At 37.3% G+C, this 24,536-nt stretch overlaps 4 protein-coding genes across 8 annotated transcripts in view; 2 read left to right on the top strand and 2 right to left on the bottom strand.

Annotated features, from left to right (window-relative positions):
• Window positions 1–18,313, bottom strand: part of LOC117794319 (protein gone early) — a 30,904-nt gene extending 12,591 nt beyond the window's left edge. Inside the window, exons 1-4 of one of the 2 annotated variants that reach the window (XM_034634926.1) lie at window positions 17,925–18,313; window positions 10,059–10,487; window positions 9,078–9,428; window positions 8,855–9,019 (exon numbers count right to left, since the gene is read on the bottom strand). In XM_034634926.1, the coding sequence (XP_034490817.1) occupies window positions 8,855–9,019; window positions 9,078–9,428; window positions 10,059–10,374 (832 nt within the window). In that variant the 5' untranslated portion in view covers window positions 10,375–10,487; window positions 17,925–18,313. The remainder of the gene's footprint in view (window positions 1–8,854; window positions 9,020–9,077; window positions 9,429–10,058; window positions 10,488–17,924) is intronic. The other variant, XM_034634927.1, reaches the window with a different exon arrangement.
• LOC117784218 lies at window positions 1,571–2,215 on the top strand. The gene has a single exon (XM_034621893.1). The coding sequence runs from the start codon at window positions 1,571–1,573 to the stop codon at window positions 2,213–2,215; it is 645 nt and encodes a 214-aa protein (XP_034477784.1).
• LOC117784210 (keratin, type II cytoskeletal 1) lies at window positions 7,077–8,429 on the top strand. Its single transcript, XM_034621881.1, has 3 exons — window positions 7,077–7,091; window positions 7,201–7,996; window positions 8,059–8,429. The coding sequence occupies exons 1-3, from the start codon at window positions 7,077–7,079 to the stop codon at window positions 8,367–8,369; spliced, it is 1,122 nt and encodes a 373-aa protein (XP_034477772.1). The 3' UTR covers window positions 8,370–8,429.
• A 1,104-nt stretch (window positions 18,314–19,417) lies between the features above and the next one.
• LOC117779856 (integrin alpha-PS2) overlaps window positions 19,418–24,536 on the bottom strand; it is a 44,472-nt gene continuing 39,353 nt past the window's right edge. For all 4 annotated transcript variants that reach the window (XM_034616208.1, XM_034616189.1, XM_034616199.1 and 1 more), the window contains exons 9-13: window positions 23,739–24,133; window positions 22,792–23,675; window positions 22,490–22,733; window positions 20,705–22,429; window positions 19,418–20,635 (exon numbers count right to left, since the gene is read on the bottom strand). In XM_034616208.1, the coding sequence (XP_034472099.1) occupies window positions 20,546–20,635; window positions 20,705–22,429; window positions 22,490–22,733; window positions 22,792–23,675; window positions 23,739–24,133 (3,338 nt within the window). In that variant the 3' untranslated portion in view covers window positions 19,418–20,545. The remainder of the gene's footprint in view (window positions 20,636–20,704; window positions 22,430–22,489; window positions 22,734–22,791; window positions 23,676–23,738; window positions 24,134–24,536) is intronic.

The raw sequence follows: 24,536 nt of genomic DNA, 5'->3' as shown, positions 1-24,536 counted from the left end.
AAATCAAATAATGATAAAATTGACATTCCGCAATGAAATCGATTAAGACTTGACAAAGTTATGACAGTTTAAAGCTTTTGAAAAAGGGTCAAGGGGAAACTATGGAAAAATGACTGTGATGTAGAACCAAATAAGAGGTTAGTTTGCCATTTTTCACGAAAATCGATTTAAAAAACTCGATTGATTGTCAAAAAAATAATCAAGTTGATGCAGTTGAAAATCGCATCTGTGAAAATCGAGTTGATGATTTTGCGATGTATTTTTACATCACTAAATTAAAGTGACTTAAATTCATTGTTGGCTTAATTTATGTAAGACAACCTTCGCAGTTAGAAGTGAAGATGTAAACCTTTTTATAGGCAATTGATAGCAACAATTTTTCTCAATAAAAATGATGATAAATCAAATTAGTTGTACCATTTTGCCAAATGCGACATGAAAGTGTGGGAATAACGCGTCAATTTATGCTAATTGATGCGCATTGAGACCTGAATCGACCTGATATCGAAATCGATGTCAAGCCGCTTCGATAGTCGTTGAATTCTCAAAAAAAGAAATAAAGAAAAAAAAAGGTATGCTTGATATTTTAATTGTCTCCGACTTGTTGACAACGCAGCCAAGCCAAGCGAATTAATCTACTAATCAGCCACGAGGCTGCGCAACCCAACGCAACAATAACAACAACGATTAAAAAAATGGTAAGAAAATTATTTAAAACTTGGGCAAAATGCAAAGGCTGTGAATTGAGCAGTTCCAAAAGCGCAGATTAGATCAGAGCTAAGCGCAACTCATTAGTCAAAAACGTGCGAGGGCGTTGAATGATGCCGCATAAGTTAGACAATGGGCCCACAGATGTGGACGGCGATAAATGATAAATGAGCCTACTAAAATGAGCCACAAATCCATAACGAGATCTAATTAACAAATGTAGCTACAGGGCATAAGCAACGTGACGATAGTTGCTCTATTAAAAACTATATCTAAAGGATAAATTCAGCTAGAATAATTTTAAGCCAAGTAGCACTAAACTTTAGTTCTTCGATAGTTTTGTAAAATTGTTTGAATTCCCCAAGCAGAACTAATAATTTCACGAACAAACTTCCGATAAAAGGCACAAACAAATCAAACAATTTTTGGGCGATAGTTAACCAATAGTTATAAAAAAAATTAATTAATTATCATGACATTAACTAATCTAATTACTTAAAATAATAAAATATCATCAAGCTAAATCTAAAATAAAAATCCAATTATACACATTTTGTTTCTATGCTTGAATATAAAATTGAAAGCATTGGCATTATCTTTAGATTATGACACAAAAGTTTATCTCAAGATCTGAAGAGTAAACGATGTGGTAACAATGTTGTGTGTATTGCCTTGTTTCCGTTTGGGGAAGGGGCCACATAAAACGGACAATTAATGTGTGGTAAGTTTGTTGCCTAAGTCTTTTGTTTTCCATGCTAATTGGACCAACGCAAATGTGTGTGCAAAAATAATGTTCTTCGGTATAAAAATGGCACAGCACTCTCCATGCTTCCATCACACATTTGTGGCAGACACAAGCAGCATGTTGAACGTAGTGGTAGCCGTCGTCCTGCTCGCAACGCTTGGCCTCAGTCAGGCCCAGTTCGCGTCGCCGTCGCGTTATTATCTGCCACCGGTGGCAAGTGAAAGTGCTGCACCATCGCCCCAACCACCGATTATCACAAAACAGTTCTTCAGCGTCTCGGCGGCAGAGGATGTACAGGACGTGCAACCGCGCAACAAACATCTAGTGATTGGACGTGCCACACGCAACTATCGCGTCATCTTTATACGTGCCCCAACTGCCCAAAGCGAGGCAATCAAATATACAGCTGAGTTGGCGCCCCAAGAGGAGCGCACTGTTATCTACGTATTAAGCCGCAAACAACAGGAGCTAGAGGCACAGGATATTCAAACATCGAAGCAACAAGAGACGCCCGCCAAGCCAGAGATCTTTTTCATCCGCTACAAGACCAACGAGGAGGCAGCTGCTGCCCAACGTGAGATACAAACACAGTACGATGAGCTTGGTGGCAATACAGAACATGCCGCCCCCTTTGTGGCACCAGTGCAATCAGTGGTGGGTGCCTTGGATGCAGCAATGCCACCAAATGTAGCAGCACCACTTGTTCCTCCTGCTGAGGGTTACGACTACCAGCGACCGATGATGGCACGCCTTTTTAGATAGAGATGATGATAATGGTAATGATGCTGGTGGCATCACACCTCGTGTTTTGGGTGGTGTCGATTTAACGATCGACCCACGCGCACCACACAAACCATCTAATTAACATTGTCGAGTAGCAGCATTTGCATAAAACTGATAAGCGTTAAAGAAGAAATCAATATAGATAACGAAAACCGAAAATTGTATTAAAAAAACCCAACAATCATCCACAGCGTTCACAATAACAGTAACAACACTCTCGTCATAAAAGATAGCGAACGCGTAAATATAAAAAATTCGTCTCGCAGTCACAAAAAGTGTTTCTTTTTTTTTTTTTTTGCAAACCTTTGTGTCTTATGTATTTTATTATTTAACAAATGTTGTTGCTCAGTTTTTTTTTTGTGCCTTTTTTTTGCAAAGTGCTTTGACCCTGTGCCAAACGACAGTCAGATTAGCTGAAAAATTTCAAGTCAATGGTGGAGCATATGGACAATCAAGTGAATAAAGGATTAAGTAAAGGATCACCAATTACTGTAGACATACATATACATTTTAATCGTAATGAGTTTTTCTGTATTTTATTCAGTACTATTTTTTTTTTGTTATATTAAATAAATTTTAATTGTTGTTAATTTTAAATTGTGTTGTGTTATTATTTAGTTTTTGTTCAAATCAAAATTATTATTTTAACTATTTTTTTTTTTTAAAGTTTAAAAGTCAACAAATAAATTTTGCTCCGCAATTTTGTATTACTTATATTAAAAATTATAACTCTAAAACTAATAAGCTGACTGAAACGTAGCCTAAGAATATGTTTACGAAAATGGCAAATTTACGCAAACGCTAAAAAGTTGTAGCAAAAGATTTTACATTATGTGAGGGACTCTGCAGTTCGACTATATTTAGTGCGCAAACAACTTTAGCTTAATTTACATAAATTTTGCAAATAGTTAAGACCAAAAAAATCGAGAGGTGAAAAAATCAAGACGGCAATGCATCTTGCTTTGCTGTGTTGTTATTGTTATCGTTATATTTGGCTTATTCGCAAGCAGCTCGTGTAGATTTATTTGCATTTGCTTTTAATTAATGGGATTTGGAAGCGGCGGCCATATCTGTACATCAACTGGGCGACCTTTTTGTGATTGGCAGCCAAACCACACAAACTGGCAGCTATTAATCTTGAAATGAGCAAAAACCACAAGCGAAAGCGATAAGAAAAGAGGAAAACGTTATGCAAGCCATAATACAAGGCCAGCAAACATGCAGTCGAGTTTGTGTTCTAAGTCATTTGTTTCTGCACTTGACCCACAAGTCTCCAAACGATACCATTTGAGCACAAATATATTTAAATTACGATCTGACCAAATACATTAAAAGTATTTTAAGTATAAATATAAATATATATATTTTTTATCTTTGGTTGAATTTCAATCTTCAATCGGCTTATTTCAAGGTGCGCATAAATCATAACATTTTCGACTATATAAAATGTGGTCTTAAGAGTTCCAAACTAATACTAATAACTGAACCTTAACCTGAACCTGAACCTACACCAAACTGAGCGCTGAACCACCGACAAAGCTCTCGCCCCAAAGCGCATTCAAATTATGCCAATTATAATGAAATTTTTCAAAAAAATTTATACAAATAGATAAATATAAATACAAAATAAATATTAAGTAAACACAACAAGAAAATAAAACATGCCGCGCCGTAACCGTTTGGAATTTTTGCTTTTAGCTGCTATCCAAAAATACAAATGACACAACATAATCGAGTCATCTTTTTGTGTTTAGATGCGTGCCGCCGTCACACCGCTTATCAAATGGAAATGCCTTAATTTATAGACAGACAAGACAATCAGGCAAAAAGACGTAGAGACAGACTTATTATAGACTGCTGCCGTTTTGGGGAATTTGGCAAGAGACATCTTAAGACTTAGATGAAGCAACTCAACGATGCAACTTACGCTTAAATATGGCCATGTTTTAAAAAAAGTTCACTTTAACAAAAGTTCTCTTATCAATCAATCATAATCATAATTAGAGAAACAATCTTATTAAAGTAAGAAAAGTACTTGATTTTTTTAAACAAAGTTTAAAATCTCCCTGGAATGAAATGCGTTTTCTTAATAAATAATATTTAATTAGAATATGCGTTACTAATGAAAATAAAAAATAACCTTACAATTTTTTGAGAGATGAGCAGAAAATATAAATTCATTGATATCATTTATTATATTCTTGATTGTAATTGTCCTCTAAAACAATAACAATCGGGGAATCACACCGAAACAAAGATCGGTTCCGGTACGTCAACAATTTCGGTAAAAGGTTCTTTTTCGATTTTTCAGTTCGGTTCCGGAATCATTACCGGTACGTACCGGTGCAACAATTAAATTTTGAATAAAAGTTAAAAGTTATAAAACAAAAATATATTAGCAGATTGGTACAAATGAACGTACATTATTGAGTGAAACCGAACTTAAATTTTAAGTTATTTTTTTTATTAGAAAACTTAATGATATTTGGGCAATTCTCTAATGTCGAATGCGACATTCGTACGTATTCAGAGTGAAAAAAAACATATGCAAAAACATTTTTGAATTTTAGCAAAAGGCGAAGTTATAGCTATTAATTAGAACTATAATTTCTGTTAATATTGATTTTGAGCAATGGATCGTTCTTAAAAAAATTAAAAAAAAAACCAACCAAACAGAAGTCGTTCTCGCGGCGTGCAGTTTTACCACTAATTTCAGCGAAACCTGAGGGAATTTTTAATGCGATTAAATATGAATGTTATGCATTGATGCATCTTGCTAATGTCTTTTATTTAAATCAAAAATATTAAGTACATAGTTTATTTTTAATTTACTTTAATTTCTTTCCACCACCGTTCCACCATGCTTATTATATTTTTTGTTTACTTCGTATGAATTATATTTTAACTTTATTAGTACTTTAGCAGCTTTATTACTAGAATTGAAGTGTTTTCTTTGCATCATTACACTTTTATTCGTATAAGGTAAATTTGTCGAAAAATCATTATAATATTTTGGGCAAAACAGGAAAAAATAGAAAAACTTAATTTATTTAAAGATGCAGTCGGTATTCTCGAATTAATGAACTAATTAATGTGTAAAATGTTTAAACAAGTAACTTGAAAATGTTTCTGCAAGAAAATTTCACAAGATGTGAGCTTTTGATCAATTTTAAGTTTTTGGTTGCCGTTCACATTTCTAGAGAATTGCCCATATGGTACGTACAGAAAGCGTACCGGTACAAAAGTTGAACTTGACTATGGACATGAAGAGCACGGACCGTTCTATTTCTTTAGGTCCATAATAAATTTCACAGTGGACTCAATGTTTGGAATGTGGTTTTTATAGGTTATTTGCGAAGTGATTATACAGGTTCCAAGACGTTAACTAAATAATTTAAATAATAAAACAGATAAATGCCACATTTAAAAATATTTGGAGCTGCTAATCTACTTTTTAGTATCCTTTAACAGACGACAACAGAAGTTTGCGATTCCTCTTAGAAAGATCTCCCTACTCAAATCATTATTTTTTAATCATCATCTGTCTGTTATTTGTTTTACGTCAAAGCGTATGCGTCTTACTAGCTCTCTTCTTAGGCAAAGTTTTATTTTGTTTGCATCATATCATTGTCATTAAAATTTTTGGCGCCAACAGGCTTATAGAAAAACAATCCCAAGAAAAAAATAGTTAAATTCTCGTTCGATGGCTAGCACACATAATTAAATAATGGTTAAAGAATACGTCAAAGAAGAATCCCATTGCGGAAGTAATATGCGTATAATCTCCAAGAAAAAATCACTCAAGAGTTAGTTTGGGGAGGAAAAAAAATGAGCAGAACGTAAAATTTTATAGCGAGACAGCAGACAAATTGCGTTCATTAATAAATTCTAATAAAAACGAAGAATTTTTAAAACAGAAAAGAGGAGAGTAGAGAGTGAGAAATAGGGATGAGCATAAATGAGAAGTGATATTGCAATTGCCAAAAATCATAAAATACTGCAATATAGAAAAAGGAACAAAATGTTTTTTCTCCTTTTATCCTTACATAATAATACATAATAAAAAGAAAAAATATTGTATTTAATTCTTATAAAATTGAGGAACAATTTCACTTGCTAAAATAATTGATATTATTATTATTTGAGTCCCCATATCATTTAAAAGCTAGTGCTAGTGCATTATTAAATAAAAAATGTGATTCTTTTGTCGTATTACTTAATGGAATAGTGACAGCTTTTGTGCAAGAATATAGTTAGTTGTGTAGACAAATTAATTAGTCAATCGATCATTTCGAGGGCTCAAGGTATTTGCATTTAGCTGCAAAAATTCAAATGAGCCCAACAAAAAAACAAAACGACATCAGAAATTGCAACGGAAACTAATCGATAGATTGAATGAATGAATGAATGTTGAGACGACGTGCGTTGTCAATGTGAAGACTTGCAAAGTGATCACTTGAAGCTATGATTTATGGCCAACAGCAATCAAACAACAGGTCACATTAAAAGGAAATCCACAATCAATGTTATGAGTGAGAGAGAAAGAGAAAAAGAGATAGATAAAAAGAGATAGAGGGCACAACGAGTCAAATGTCAGAGGTTCGCCAAATAATTGAGCAATTAATTAAACACGACATTATAGAAAAGAAAAAAAGCACAACAACAACTACAACATAAATATGAATATATCTATATTGAATATTGAGTGAATAAACATGTGTGTTTTTTGGAGGATGGCATCGCTCTGGGGCCCAAATATGCGACTATAAAAGCCCAAATGCCAGCGAGGAGGAGCAACAGTTAAACTTCAACTGAAATCCAACCAAGTATCATTTCGAGAATGCGTCTCTTTGTGGTAAGCAATAAAAGGATAACTCAACACAAGGATTACCAGTTCATTCATCACTTAACACACTCACTCCTTCATCATTCTTTTTTTTTGTTTTTTTTTTCTTTCTGAGCAGACTCTGTGCTCGCTCCTTGTCTTGGCTCAAGCCAAGCCTCAGGGATACAACTATGGCAGCGGCGTCTCTGGCACCTTGACGAGCACAAGCGGCCACCTTGGCGGTGGCGGTGGCGCCTTTCTTGGTGCACCTAGCAATGCACAGGGCGTGGCAACCTATGGACCACTGGGCGCCTTCCAAAGTGCCAGCGTTGGCTCTCTGCTGAGCTCCAACTCGGGCCACAGTCACAGTCAGGGTCAGGGAGGTGGCAACACTTATGTCCAAGGATCAGGTAGCTACAACACTGGACGCACCTCCTCCTCCGCAGCCTCCACTGGCTTTGGCAACAACTTTGGCAGCGCAGGCAGCAGCTTTGCTGGCTTTGGACCCTCACCAAACATTGGCTTTGGCGGTCTTGCCGGTTATCAGGCGCCCAGTTATCAACAGCAACAGCAAGAGGAGCAACGTGCTGCCTTTGAATCACCCATTATCCACAAACAATTCATCACAGTTGCCGCTCCCGAAGAGCACGAGAATCTGGAGCGTGTCAAGCATTTGGTGATTGGTCGCCCCCAGAAGAATTATCGTGTGGTGTTCATCAAGGCGCCTTCATCGAGCAGCGCCAATGTCAAGTTGTCGGCGGAATATGCTCCCAAGGAGGAAAAGACCGTCATCTATGTGCTCAGCAAGAAGGATTCCTCACTGGAGGTCAACGATATTGCCACGCCAGCTCCAACAATTCCCAGCAAGCCGGAAGTCTTCTTCATCAAGTACAAAACCGATGCGGAGGCAACTCATGCCCAGCAACAGATTCAGGGTGAGTTCGATATATGATTTGATAGTAATCTCTTCTAATAATAATCGTCTCTGATTCCTCAGCTGAATACGATCGCATTGAGGGCACCTCAGAGCACACCGATGGAGGCGTGGCACCTGCCCAGTCTGTCGTTGGTATTCTGGATGCTGGTCACAGTGGCAGCAGCTCAGTCAGCGGCGGCAGTCAGGGAATTATCAGCAGCGGTAGCAGCAGTCAGGGAATTATCAGCAGCGGTGGCAGCATCGGCAGTGGCAGTATTGGAGGTGGCAGCATTGGAGGTGGCAGCGTTGGACATGGCAGCCACATCATCAGCAGCTCTGGTGGCAGCCACAGCACTGCTCAGAGTGCTACCTACTTGCCCCCTAGCAAGTAAAGGCTGTGCAGCAACAACTAAACAATTTTTTTTCTCTTAAATAACAATTTTTTGTGCTCTTTACTCAAATTTCTCTTAAATAAAATGATTAAATAACGAATAATTATGTTGAAATAGGCAGAAACGCTGGAATTCAAGGGTGGCTAACTATGACACCATGATGACAATTTCTTGCCACAAACAGAACAAATATATCGAAAAAAGGTTGAAATAATTTGAACAATAATTATCAAAAAGTATTTCGCATTAAATTCGATTTAGTTTCAACATACTTTAAGTTCTTTAAACATATTTTAACAACATTTTTTGAGTATTAACATGATTTTATTTAAAAACAAAAAGGAAACGTCTTAGATTCAAATTTATGTTTTGTTTTATATAAGTTTTGAGATCAGATCTAATTTTTACAAAACAAAATGATTTACAAAATATCCAGATGCTATATCGATTCCTATTCTACTCGTACACCTCTGCTCTTAACTTACCCACAGATTTGATGGACTGCTTAAGTAACAGATCCGATTGACTTTTGTCGAGAGCATCGATATCACGGCAGTTTCTATAAAGACTGCTAATGGTGGACTCGACGGGATAAGTTCCCTCAGCGGCATTGGGCAGCATGGATATAAATCGATTCAGTTCATTGAGCTCTGTAAAATCAAATCAAAATTTAATAACATTCAATAGAGCAGTTAGATTATAGCTTACCCTGATACTCGTTGTAAGTCTTAAAGTTCCATTCGCCGCGTTTGATCACAAAGTAATCACCTTCGGCATATTCGCGGGCAAACTTGCCACATGCCCAATCGTAAGTCTCGTGGCAAGGACTCTTCGACGTGTTGGCCCAAAGTAGCAACTGTCGGCTGCTCTCAACACATTCCCGCTCCAAGCAAAGCGGGGCACGCATATGGAAGGGCACCTCCGGCCAAAACGCCAACAACATGATGATGATCACCAGCAGCAGTGCACAGAGGCAGGCGGTGGCCACATAAAGAATACGACGTTTTCGAGATAAACTCATCAGTGCATCGAAGGATCGACGTCCTGGAAGCAGCAAGGCTATAGCACGTGACGTTGAACAGCATGAAAAGATGAGATGTGAATGATCTATGAGCATGATATGTGATTAAATGTTTTGAGAATGCGTGACAGTCGTTATCGTTATCGAACGTGTGGTCTGATTGATTCATTAATTAATCGAAAATTTAAATTGTAATGGATATTCATGAATTTGGGTGACTTACAATTAAAAATGATCAATCAATGAATTCGATTATATTTGAAATTATTGTGAGCTAAAGATATGTAAGCGTTAAAATGTATATTATTTTTTTAAATTTTTTATTTTATATTTTATATTTTTTTTTAATCGATTGAATAATATTGATTTTTATCGATAAGACTTTGCTTAATTACAAACTCTAAGGAGGCTGGAAAATGTTACAAAGTCTCAGCTAAAATTATAACTAATCAAACAGAATTTCATTCATTTTGTTTATTAAATTAAATCCGTTATCTAGCAAATTTAAAATCGATAACTTTATTAATAATAGAACTCAATTATCCAGTATTAATCGACAACCGGTAAATGTTTGTAAAGTAATTAATTATGTGACAATGAAATGACTGGAATTGAGATACTCTCTCACTCTCTCTATCTCTTTCATTCTGCCTTCTTTCCTCCTTTACCTCTTAGTCCATTTGCGGATGTATTCGTCGAGTTGGGTGTATTTGCCGTGGGCGTTACCCCGCCCACAGCTCTGGCCTCACTCAACGCCTCCTTGCGTGCCGCCTCCAACTCCTTGGGCGTCAAACCAGCATCATCGATGTGCAACTTCTGTTGATTTGTCGTCAACGGAGCCGTTTCGCTTCCCTCAATTTGTTGCTTGCTGTTGCCATGGCCAATACGCTCATCATCTTGGCCCGTATGCAGTTTGTAACTTCGATCGTCCACCTCATCGATGGCACAGATTGTTGGCTTATATTTGCCCTGATTCAGGGCCATGGCTCTTCTATATCTAGATATATGTGTGTATGTGTAGAAATCTCAGTTGAGATCAATTGCAATTGCGATGTCTTTTTTTATACTCGTCGCTAATTTAAGCGCATTTTAAGTAACTGGGGAAATAAGAAAAAAAGCAAAAAAAAAACAAAGCAAAATTAATAAATTATTTTAAATCTCAGTGCGATTGTCAATTGGCCGAACTGGCCAATTCATGAATGTTTGAATATACGGCAATTTATACTCATGAGTACTTTTTTTTAGTCAGACGTCGCGACGTCTTTATCAGCATATGAGGGAAGCTTAACGTAACGCTTGATTATCACAAAAGATTACCTTGAGACATGATATACAAGTCACACACATCCACACACACATACACATCGCTTGCGCAATAGAAACCTTATTATAGTATATGGAGCATCGCAGATAAGTATAAATCGTGCTAAGATAACGCTCGACAACGATAGCTATAAAGATCTTCTGCATATCTGTATATATATCATGCATATGCATGTTTATACATGTATATAGCGTGTGCATTCCTGTCAACATTTGACTTCTTTTCAATTTTAAATTGACAACAATTGCTGCCAATTTGCGAAGCCAACTCGGACGAGATTCCCACTCAGAAGCCCCTCGTCCATATATATGTACATATTTATGAAGACATCGTGGATTCAGTTGCAAATGTGCATAAATTTTAATTGACAAAATTAGCTAAAGATAAAGCTAAAGTGCAAATAATTAAAAGTGCAAGTAACATTTCAACAGTTCTTCAAGCTTTAAAGTAGACTCCATAAAATCTTCTATAAAATGCAAATACATAATGATAACTTGATTGATTGATTGAATGTTGAACTACTTATGTTGAGTCTCTGATCAATTTAGGCTGAAGTTTCCCAATCATTTTGAGTTGATTCAGCTGAAAGTGCTTGCTGAATTTCCATTTTATGTGCCACACCCTAAAAGGGGGCTATGTTGTGCTTCGTTGAATGTTTGTGGCTTAAAATAGCTCACAATTTGTAATTCTATAGCCAGCTTGTCATATAATCTTCACACAAGCAGCGAAATGCAAAAACAACTGGGGGATTCGGTTAATTAACATATATGAAAAAATGGCAAACAAAAGAATGACAGTTTATTAAATTAGCAGTGAAGTAGGTATAAAATTATTTTGAATTGTATTTTTGATTAGCTCAAGAAACTATTTACAGTTCTTTTGAAGAGTGCTTAGTAACCTAAAGTAGCAATTACTAAAGGAAGTATTATCTAAGTTTATAAGAAGGCCTCTGCGAAAAAGTTATATTAACGCTACTGTAAAATCAATGCAATTATTATATGAGCGTAAGGAACATAAATTTAGACACCCCACTTTATGACCTATGACTGTATGACAGTCCCTGATTTGGATGATTTATCGTAGCATGGGAAATCGGTTAAAGCTTGCGGGATTATGATATGTGTTGGTCAGTTGGAGATTACAAGCATTGTCCCTGGACAACGAAGCTAATGAAAGTAACAGGTAGGCGGGCAGTTAACCCAGGTAACCCAAGCGGTAAGCTAAGGAAACGCATGGAACGATACCTATCTTATCAGCATAGCGATTATTGCCTTATTCACGTCCACTTTTTAGTCATTGGCACTAAGCAATAAAGAATGCCTCCCTATCTCAGTGTGTATATTAAGTATGTGTGGCAATTTGAGATAACTTATTCTATATTTTTTGTTTTTTTTTTTTTGTTATGTTGGGCCGACCTAATAAATGAATTAATTGTTTAAAATTCACAACAACAATTGTTATATTCTGTAGTTTTGGGCTATAAGCCTATTTTGTATTTATTTAATTAAAAATATTGCATACGTAATATTTCTTAGCAATTTTTTTTCAGTGACAAAAAAAAAACAACAAAATAAAAACTATTGACAATAGAGATAGATCTAAGGGCCACTTCAAGAGCCCTGGCCTAAAAGACGCGAGGCACTTGAGCAATAATCAGATAACTCAGTTTCGAGTCAAAAGTCTAAAGTAAATATGCATATCGCACACATACATATACATATACAGATACATTCATTTTGGATATGAGATCATCGTCTGTTTGATCTTCTTCAAGTGTCACATTACAACTCTGTGATAAGTTGTGATTCCCAGCTGTCTGTTACGACACTCAAAGTAAAGATCTATACACGAGCATATAAAGAATGAAAGTGTAATGTTATTTGCTATGAAACACAACAGCAAATACTCGAAATTACGTTAAATTTCTTCCACCTAGAAGACTAAATCAAAAATTATTTTATTTTTATAAGCTTATTTATTTAAATTTATTGATACATTTCACATTATTTTTTTAATTAACAGTAAACCCTTAAAAAGCTTACAAAATTTTTAATTTTCATATCCCAAACATATATCTCCTATATATATATTTCTATTATATAATTACCATTACCTGAATAAAATAAAAATTTAACAAATATACGACCTTTTAATGTCATACATGAAGTTTTAAATTCTAAAATTAAAAATAAAAAAAGCGAAAAACCAATATAAGATAAGCAAAACAATATTAATATATTTTTTTTTCACTCCAATGCTTATTGATTTATCGGCAGAGTTTCACGAGGAGTCCCTAATGTTTTATGTAAGGATAACTTTAGGAAATACTTAGGGAGGTTTCCTCTTTCCTCGTACCTAGGAACTCTCAATGTTTATGTCCCCAACGTTTTTCATACCATGTCCTCAAGGTTTCCCTATCGATTAGGGACGATTCCACATGGATTCCACAACTTTTCCCCGAGGTCTGGAACTGCTGGGTACATACAAAAGCTGCTTACTATTTAACCTTACATATTTATAAATTTAGCTATTCAAATTTAATCATATCCTTATCAACATTCCCGACAACAGCTGACATACAAAAGTTATTTGCTTTAAATGCAGAATAATTTAAATCAATTATAAATCATTTGTATAATTACAATTCTTTCGCCTGACAAATTATAATTATTCATGCTGCAAAATTTTCGCATTTTTCTATACCCATTTTAGCATTAAGCGAAACAAAAAATTAATAAATAAAATAATAAGAAAATGCAAATGTCAGATGATTTTTAATAGGTCGCAACGATGATGCCGTTGTTCATCAAAGCCTTTTTGCCGCGACGGCAGTTTTGTAAATGAGCACACACTCCAAAGCGAGTACACACGCACAACAAGAAGCACACACCAAACAGACAGACACACACAATAACATTTGTATACAAGGAAATAGAAAAAAACCGCTGCATTATTGTTTATGGCATGTATCGAAGTTTGCATTGATAAACTGACCAAAAGCATTACATCAAAATGCTTAGTTCGCATTATGTAAATGATTGGGATCCACTTGACACTGTCAAGGGTAAGGCGGGGAGTGTTTATGCTGTGCTCTCTTTGTGGCAAACAACTTGCCACACTTTTAACTGCTGCGCAAATTGCGTTCTATCTTCATTTACAAGGGGGGTGGGTGGTGTGGCACTTGCCCCAAATATGCTGTGAAACGCAATTCAAGATTTCAGATTCTTTGATACAGCGCAGTAGAAGTTGAAGATGTTGATTAAATCGATTTGTATAGAGTCGAATGTTTATTTGACTTAAAACCATAGTTTATTGAGATACTTTATCTAAAAGATATCAAATATTTTTAAAATTTTGACTGATTTCTTATTTGCTTCAAAATCAGAACGAAAATTTTAACAAATTTAGTATTATTTCTCTTCAAATATATATATTTATCAGCTCAGATTTCATAATACACACCTTGACCACACCTAGGATTATGTACTTATTCTGTTTAAAATAAATATACATAACACATCACTCAATAAGTCCCGGGCGTGAAATATAATTGGTGCCACTAATAAAATATCCATATTTTTTCTTCGAAAGTTTCATCCTTTATAAGTACTACGTCCAAATTTGAGCTTAATTTAATTGTTAGTTTGCAAGTAACCGTCACTTAAAAAAAAGCGTAAGAACTCAGTTTTTAGCAAGCACTTTTCATTAACTACAGCTATTACCATTCAAAAATGCTGAAAAGAAAATGCTTTTTTCCATGTTGAACTTACTCATTTTAAAATTTTCCACGAAAACAACACACACATACACCAACACATATTGTGGGTGTATTGGTAATTTCCAGCACCCACGCGGCATATCGCCCTCTCAGACCATAAATGGGATTACGCGTATACCGAACATATTTCATTTAATTATGTCAAACTGCCAAAATTAAAAAAAAAAAAAAACCTAGAAAAAAAAGATAGAAAACCCGTCAAAAGAGACGCCAAGTTTGACACACATTAAGTTAATAATGCTACCCACACATTGATTAATAATATTCAACAATAAACATTTAACAAATTTAACGCATGGAAATTCAATTTGACGACGTGAGTAAATAGCCTGTCAGATTTTTCATTTGTAGCTCTATTATTAGTTTGTTCTCTTAATTGTTATTGTTGTTAGTCTCGTTGTTGTTGTTGAAGTTATTGTTGATGTTGTACTATTGACTTTTAATTTGGTTTAATGGCGCACCAAACATTGTCGCCCATTATCAGAAACTGTTACCAGATACTTGAAATAGAAACAATAAGAATATTTTGGTCAGAAGTGATCGACTGTGAAATACCTTGTAATGATGTCTAACGTAGACAAAGCTACAGAATATTGGTGATAAACCAGCATTAAAGATGATATTCAAAAATATCTTCAAATTTGTATAAAGTGTAATAATCTTTATACGAGAAAAAAATATCTCAATCGTCTCAAATCTTTAACTTTGTTAGCCAAGCTATCAAGAGAAAATTCATTAAAAATCATAGCAGGATTTTTAACAAGACAGGTATATGTATATGTAACAGCTTTTTAACGTGGCAGTGTAGGAATCAAACCCAGTTTTTTTTTAAATGTAATTCTAGTTATGTGACAGGTAGAGAGCCACGGGACCTACAAAAATAGGTATATAATGTGTAAGGCATAATTATGAAAATATAACCAATAATTAATAATGTGGTTTCTTTTGTAAGAGAATGGAAGGAATATGTTCAAATTGCATATCCTATTGTTATTTAACAATATATGTATATATGTAAATAAAAATCTTGTCCTTTATCTTGATCAACTCTCGATATCACTCTGCCCTTAAACTGCTTACAGGGTATTCAAAGAAACTATTTGACGTTTGTATTGGGCAGCTCTGCCCGCTGAGATAACCTTGTCAACTCTACTTGCACAACACAAACAACAACAACAACAACAGTACAACAACCACGCAGCTGAATTGTTGTTGCAGTTGTTGAAAATAAATGTGTCAACAATTTGTCAGCCTAGTTGTAGTTACTAAGCAGCGACGCCAGCAGCGACTGCGCTGCGACTGCAACAGCGCTGTTTACGCTCAGCTGTGCACAAGGCAATTCGAATGCGAAAATGTTTGATCAGCACAAATTGATAAGAGCAAAAATATGCACCGAAAATTGATTTCAAAATACAATTTCAACTACAAGTACAGTGCTTGCTGGCTACGATGCACTCGAGCGGAACTCAGCAGCATGCAAATCATAAGTGGATACCAGTAATTATACATATATTTTATTTGATCGTTAAAGCTGCTAGAAACCGATAAAAAAAAAAGTAAGTAAATATTTTAAACAAAGTTATTGACAGAATAAACTTCTTACTAAGAGAAGATAATCTCTGAGATTCTCGATCTGCAAATTGACATATGTACACTACTGACACAAAATTAAGACCACGAATATTGTCGGTTTTTTTTTTAATTAAAAAAATTAAATTAAACATTAAATTAAAAAAATTAAATCTCTAGAATACGTAGTATGGGATCAGTGGCAGATTAAAAATTCACTTAAGGTTTGTGTCCTATTCAAGTGGTGAGGAGTGTACGTAGTATGACAAACTGAGAGCCTTACTTATAAGTCAACGTCGCGAGGCAACGATGTCAGCTTTATTTATTTATTGTTTTTGCTGTTAGCTCAAGCGTAAATCAGAAGTTCAAGCGTTTAACGGAAAAGGTGCGGTTATCTAGTATATGTATCTATGCAGATATATGTATCTATGTAATACAAACAGCTATGGCCAACCAAATACCTCAAAAGAATGAAATATTGTTTTTAACAGGTTTCCATCAGGTAATCAAACTGAAACACATATACATACATAGGTTGCGCCTTCGGTACTTTCCAAAACGGTTATGTCGGTAAAAGGTCAATTTTGAAACATTTTAAAATGTAAACGGATATGTACATATGTATGCACAAATTTAATTTTTGTAACTAATTATTTTATACTAAATAACAGATATTTTACTTTGCGCTATGCATTCAGCTAGTGTTATTTAGATGGCCATTGCTGTATACATGCACATGTGTGTTGCTAGATGTGTGTACACACTGACATTAAGCCCAATATGAAGCTCGTTTTAGAACAATGGCGAACCGGGAAAAGTAATAAAAGAGCGTACGACAAACGCGCAGTTTGAAAGCGGCAGAGGATGATGCGGGCAAAAGGTAACGGAGGAAGTGGGAGGAGGCGGGATTGAAAGGGGGAAGGGGATTGGTAAGTCGGCGAGTTCAAGTCGTGCGTGAGCGCCACAATGCGCAAATGCAAATGCAAAAGTAAAAGCAGCGACAAAGACAACAACAATAACCACAACAACACAAGCAGCACTTGCACATGCTCAGCAGGCGAATATCCAACGGTATTTAAAAGCCAAAAGCAGCGCGTGCAGAAGCAGCTGAGAAAAAGAAACGGAAACGTTGAGCCGACGTTGTTGTTAGAGATGCGCAATACACACACACACACACACTCTCACATATACATACATCGAAGTGTTTGCGCATATCAGTTTATGGTTATCGTTTATTGTTCATCCCTGATGGCTGGCATCGCAGCTGCTGCGACGCGTAGTACGACACTGTTAGGCATTAATTATGGGAATTTTCATTTTCGGAAATACATGTGGACTATATGTGGTTGTGGGTGTGAAGAGCGGGAACAAACAAAACAGAACGTTAATGGTGATGGAAAAAGAGAGAACAAATCTCAGAATCTCAGCATTTAAAGTAAAAAAAACGTTGCGTTGCTGTCGCTTTTGTTTGTTGTTGTTTTTGTTGCTCTGCCGCTGTGAGCAGCTCAACAGCATTGACATTGGCTCTCTTCTTCTTTGCCCTCTCCCTATTGTTGTTGTTGTTGTTGCTTGTCTCTTGGTTTGGTGACTTGCCGAACCGGTTGTGCCGGCATTTCTCAGACTCACACAAACACACACACACAAACATACCAGCCGAGACACTAACTTAACTACGGCTTTAAAGTGCGCTCTCTTTGCATCCAACCGAATGTACTCGCTCCACATTTGTAGATCTTGGTGTTTCTTGCATTCCATTACACAGACACTCTCACTCACTCACTCGCAGTCACACTAATACTCATACTCATGCTAACGTAGGCAGAGGCACCTGAAAGCGCAGCTTAAACAAATGTTTGCTGTTACCTATTTGCTGTTGCCGTTGTTGCTCTCACTCTTGTTGTTTGTATTTAGATTGTTTAAAATAAGATATCTGCAATCACTTAGCAACATTTAATTAACGTATTAACACGACGACGCACTTTAAATAACGCTAAAAATTCGTTTTTTAATTTTTGTTGTTGCGTCGTTAAATTTTTGCACACTTCTTTATTTTATTTGTTTGATCACTTTTCGCAAAGCCTCAGTTTCGGCTTTCATGCACATAAAGAAAATACACAGCAAAAAAATATATATAAATTAACAATTCAATATTTGTTGATGTTTGAAAAGAAAAAACAGTTACTGTTTTACGCGCACAACAACAACGTCCGACAACTACGCAGCACACGTCGCGCTACGTTGCTTTCTCAATGATTACTAAAGAGAAAAGTAGAACAAAATGAACGCGGCAATTACCGTTCTATGTGTCGTGTGACGTAGTCGATTTTTGAATGCAGTTACGCGCTGCTGACGTCGCCCACAAGCAAAAAATGCCATGAATATGCTAAATAGTACATATTGAAAATTTTTTTTGTTTATTTAACAATTTAAAATCTGTATTAAGTGCCAATATATTAATAAATTTTAATTCTACCTTCAAGTAATGTGTTGGGCGCGCAATTTAGTTAGTACACAAACCAGTGTTTCCAACTTAGCTACTTTTTATCTAGCTCTGGCTATTTTCAAAGTTCGTTCACTAGAAAGATTTGAAATTTGTTATTAGCCGGAAATCTGGCCAATTTAAATATATTTTCAGCTACGGTTTGCTATTAGCATTGTATCCAAAACTGTGCAAAAGTTTTAACAAAAACAAATTTAGATGCTTTCCAGCCAGAAACAGCTATTTTATCCTCTAAAAAGTTGGCAACGCTGGTGTGGAAACACTGTGTTAGTCCAAAAGGCCGCCACTCAGCATAATTTTCAGATCTGGCAAGTCGTACCATTTTAGGTAAAATGTCAAAAATAGTTTCTTGGAATAAAAATACCTTCTATATAAACTCTTAGTTTTGAAGCTAGAATTTTAAAATATTTGCATAATTTTTTTTTAGAATTTTCTTGATTTTTCGATATAATTTTTTTTTTTTAGAATTTTCTAACTTTTCTTTCCGAGGGCTGACGAACTTCAAACCTTTACTAAAATGTTAACCTTAGTTTAATTCTAATTTCGAATTTAAAATTTGCATCAAATTATTAATTTGTCAAAAAGTTTATTGCATTTGTAATTTGAAGCTCATTTATCAATAACATACAGTGCCATTTTGAGCTAACAGCGGCGCAAATAGTTTGATTTTGAATTTGAAACTTTCAACTGAAAAGTGTTCATGTAGAAAAAATGCATTTCGGATCTATTTTTTTACAATTCGACCGTCATTTTATTTATATTTTTATAATAAGAAAATTAAATTTAATACAAAATTAGCGAAAAATAAAACACACGCATTTATAAGTACAGTTAATAAATTAAACAATAGCGAGTTGTGTTTAAATAATAGGTAGACAATGGGTAATCCCATAATTTATTTCGAGAGTACACCAAAAGAAGTCGAACTGCGCTTCTTGCGGTGTAGTTTGGAAATAAATGCATATTAATTGTAATAAACGCCTTAATTGTTTTTTGTTTTGTTTTGTTTGTTTTTAGTATGTACACAAATAGTTTTACAATTACAAAAAAAAAATTACACAATTTATTATTATTATTTAATAGTTTTGCATTAACACATTTTGGCGTTGCGACTGACAAACTTTGAGTTTGGCAAACAATTTCAATAATTTGATGTGATAAAAAAAATAGAAGGACATTCTCACACGCAAACATTGCTCGGTGAATAAAAAACGCCAACAATTTGACAAGTTTTAATAATGTTTAGATATTAATTATAAAAGAAAACATCCTAAAGTAGCACCTATTATTTTTGCTTTATGCTATGTATGCTACTGCTGGGCCGCTGGCGCCAGTGGGCGTGGCAGTGTGACGCCTTAACTCAAAGCTTCTCTGCGGGCAGCATTTATTTATATTTTATTTTAAAATAATTATTCGTTTATATTAATTATCAACTCATGTTTTTCATCATTTGTTTGTGGTCTCGTTTTCCATATTAGCTAACACTCATTCACGTTCTTTTACACTCACATTCACACTTACTCACATGCACACTAACTTAACATAGTTAACTTCTTTAGTACAGATTAATATAGCACTTTTAGCTCCTCTATCAAATTCAAGTTCCATAGAAAAAACATATAATTATAATTAAACGAACATAAACATAAATGAATTAAACCTTTTCGCTTTAGAAAGTTCTTAATTTCGTGACTAGGCAAGTTTTACGTGTTTTTTGTTTATCAAAAAAAAAAAAACTCATCGCAACATCGTTTTCTATTGTTTTTTCTGTGCATATTTTCTTTTCAAATATTTTGCATTTTAGTTTTCGTTAAGCGCGCGCGTGGTTTGAAACTTGGCTGAGCGCATTCGTGGTTATTTAGTACATGTATTGTTTTTAGAACCGTTTTGCGTTTTAGTACGTTGTTTTAGTGCGATGTTAATTGTTCGTAATGTTGGTTGCCGTTTCGTGACGGTGACGGTGACGGTAACGTAAGCGTGCGCTTTACAGATGCTCATCGCCATGGTAACCGTTGCGCAACGGTTGACGCTCCTGTGAATGATCCGCGGGCCGATTGCGCTTAAAGAAGCCGCACTAAATAAAGAAATTATGAATGAAAAAGTTAACTTTGAAAAACTTCTAGAAAGTGAAAGTGAAATGTACCTTATAGAGTAACAGTACGAGAAGAAGGAAGATGAGTGCACCTGCACAGGCGGCCAACACGACCACCCAAAGTGGCACCACATCCGGAACCTGAAGCGGCTCCGGTTGCGCCTTATAGAAGATCTCATGGGACTTCTTAATCTCCAGCTTAGGCTCACCAATGAAGGGCAGCTGCGTGACCTTGGCAATTGCCTGCGTGGACACGTTCAGTGGCACATTGAAGGCCACCTTCTCCATGGTCTTGGCCACCATGCGTGCTCTAATGGCCACAAAAGCGGCTTCCCCATCATCATAGCCAAGATTCTCGACATAACAACGCAGGACACGACAGTTGATACCCTGACACGGTGCCGTCTTATTCGATGCATCCAGCTGCAATTCTTCCGGCGTGGGAATATCACGTCTAAAGCGTCGCTGCGACGAGGATGAACTCGAACTGGAGGTTCTCCATTGTCCCTGACCTTGTCCCTGAGCCTGAGCCTGAGCCTGACCCAGTGCCTTCTGCTGTTGACTGTCCTCGTCGTAGAAGTCCTCGTTCTCGCGACCATAGTAGGGTTTACTGCCGGAACTGTAAGTCACATGATGTTGCACCATCGGCTGTACATATTGAACCTGTCCATGAGTGTTGTGCAGTTCGTTGTCCACATTGCCACGATTGAAGCCCAGATCGAGTGTGCCGGCATGGAAGTCACCATTGCGTCCGCCATAGAAGGACTTGTCCGCTGCACCACCGTAACCACCACCAGCACCACCACCACCACTAGCACCTGCACCCGCCAAATAAAGTTGTTGTTGCTGTTGTTGCTGCTGTTGTTGCTGTTGTGGTCTCATCTGGTAACTGGCGCTGGAACTGGACACGACCTGTTGGGGTGGTGCCATCTGTATGTGGCCCATTGTGCTGTGTCCACGGATCTCCGCATTGGGTGCACCACCACCAACACCACCACCAAAGCCGGTACGTGTAAATGTGGTGCTAGTTTTATTGATATTCGACTCCTGTTCGACACCCGCTTGATTGGCACGATTCAAGTGCACATAGGAAGCATCTCCAGCCGCATCCTGGGCATCCTCCCGTTCCAGCAGCTCCTTCTGCTTCTCTGTCAGGCTGCGTTGAATGTCATTGCCGACGGCGACGCCCACATTGCTGCCAGCTTGAGTTCCACGTGAGATCTCCAAGTGGCCACCTCCGTCTCTACCGGCTGCTTCCGCTTCTGCCTCCTGCGTTACGGAGTTGCTAATGGCGCCTTGGGCGTGCAAATAGGATTTGCTCTTCAGCTTCTCATTCAACTTGACATTCAGCTCGTTCACCTCGATGTCATCACAATGGATGTTTCCTCCCATCTCCGGCTGATTGAGTATGTACATGAGATGATCTCCTGCAAGGGTTTTATACGGATAATAAATGTCAACGACGGCACGCTTGATGTAGGAGCTGTGATTGTTGCGCAGCTCGTAGATGTGAACGACTTGAGGACCCAGTTCCTCCTCGATGGTTGCATTCTCTGGCGCCTTGTAGTCATCAGCCTTGTACACCTGATAGTCCGGCAGTGAGGTGCCCTTGATGGTCAAATCGGTTTTCACATCAATCAAGATGCTCTTGCTGCCGTAATTATCCAAATTGGAGTTCTCCCTATCGGGATTTGTTGAATTGGCCTCCCAATAAAAGTTATAGCTATTTGCCGTGGTGTTCTTTCCGGCGGGCACAAAACTGATGGCAAAGTGACTCTGGAACAGAAGTGGAATTTTAGGAAAATTGACAACTATTTGTCGGCAAAGAGAACCTACCAAATGTCCACCTTGCAGAGGATTTCCGATATCACATTTGATAGTAAAATTGTTCTTTTCACTGGGAGCTGAGCAGGTGATGGGCATATCACTCTTATCGCCCAATTGTTGGAGTTTGGTGAATTGCAGATCCTTTGGCGTGATCATGTAGAAAGCCGCCTCGAATGCATCCTCATACTTGTTCTTCACGAGCACCTCAAGTTGAAGAGGATCCGGCGAGCCAAAGTAATACTTGTCGATGGTTCTAAAAATATAAACCAATTCATTTAAGTCCATTTGGAAATAAAGTTCAGCTAACTTACTTGACATCCACATGGAGATCCGGTTCACAGATGTTGTCCGCTCCACAATTCTTTTGTATATTGATCGCATCACGGAGAATGATCTCTCGATTTTGATCGATAACCGGCTCTAGGGCCTCACGACGACGTCGCACCATCGAGTCGAGGGGTCGACTGCTGTGTAGATTGTAACGAGCCTCGACTTCCAGGGGCGTCAACTTATCCTGAACACCGTCCATTAGATAGACCGTCTCATTGAGACAAAACCGCTGGCCATAGTTGAGGCGGATGGTCCGATTGCGAGTGTTTTTGCCCTCGTCACTGAGGAAGAACATGCGGGGATTGCGTGTCTTCTTCGCATCCAACAGCCAGGAGACATCAAAGTCCAATTGCATGGGCAAAAAGCGGCCGGTATAGCTCCAGCAGGTGCTGAGAGGCATACAAGGTACCTTGGTGGCATCGCGTAGCAGTTGACACGTCCGATCATCCAGACTGATCAATTTTGTAGTGCTCGAAAAAAGGGTTTCCGCATTGACAGCGGCCACAGGGCGGGATCTAAAGATGTAAACCTGATCGGAGGCATAGGCACCTACGGCTAAATCGGGATACGTATTGTTATCCATGTCAACGCCGCCGGACAATGAGAAGCCAAAGGTACGTGGATAAGGTGCTGCTTCCACCAATTGCTCGGCCTTGATGATCTGCGAGGGTTTCGGTAGCGGACCCGCCGGAGAACCGTGATAAATGTAGACTACACCACGACCCTCGGGACCATCGTAGGGTGCACCCACAGCGAAGTCACCAAAGCCATCACCATTCACATCGCCCAAAGTGGATAAAGCTAGACCAAAGCGACCCTTGGTGTGGAAACCATCACGTATATGCTCCCGAGTCCAATGCTCCGACTGTAAACCCCAAAGGAAAATCCATTATTAACCGAATAAGTCTCAATTTGCATTACAACATACCGCAGAGTTGCCACCTTGTAGCAATATATAAACACGTCCCACATCGTATTTGCCCTCGACATTGCCGAGTTCCGTATACATGGGCGCTCCAATGATTAGATCATCGAGTCCATCGCCATCCACATCGCTGGTGGCCAGAGCATAGCCAAAGTATTCACCAATCTGGCGACCGGTTATATTAAATATGTTGGCCATATTCCAGCGATTGACAACGATCTTGCCAACTAAATTGGCACCACGTGGCATACCAATGGCAACATCCTCGCTACGATCACCATCAAAATCACCGGTGATCATTGAGTAACCCAAATAGGAATCATCATTTGCCGACGTCGATTCGGCGGTGGAGAATACTTGATTCTCTGGCTTCGTTACATCCTGTGATATCGCTTGACCTGTGAAGATTTGTGGTTCAGTTTTTCAAACTTATTTTGTGGCTTTTTTATTTTTTGTGAGATGTGTGTGTGTGTGTGTCTTTGTTTAGCTACGATTATTGCAACATGCCGGATGATAACAACAACGATAACAATAAAACAATTAAAATAATAATAATAACAACAACAACAATACAAAAATTCTATATAATGTACTACGATATCTACGATTACTGCATATAACTACAATTTTGATACTAAATAGGGATTAGTATTAGTTCCCAGATGATACATGCGCTACGTGCAACACCCATCAATCGAATCAAAGATCAGTTCCTTACAGATTTCGATTCTCAACTGGTTAGTAAAATAACTTAAGTAGCCAATTCCCAAACCCATTACGAAAGCTCATGCGCAGCTTAAT

Source organism: Drosophila innubila, chromosome X (genome assembly GCF_004354385.1).
Source record: "Drosophila innubila isolate TH190305 chromosome X, UK_Dinn_1.0, whole genome shotgun sequence".
NCBI classification, from domain to species: Eukaryota; Metazoa; Arthropoda; class Insecta; order Diptera; family Drosophilidae; genus Drosophila; species Drosophila innubila.
The sequence above is the reverse complement of the archived record's forward strand: the minus strand, read 5'-3'. Positions and strand labels throughout refer to the sequence as shown.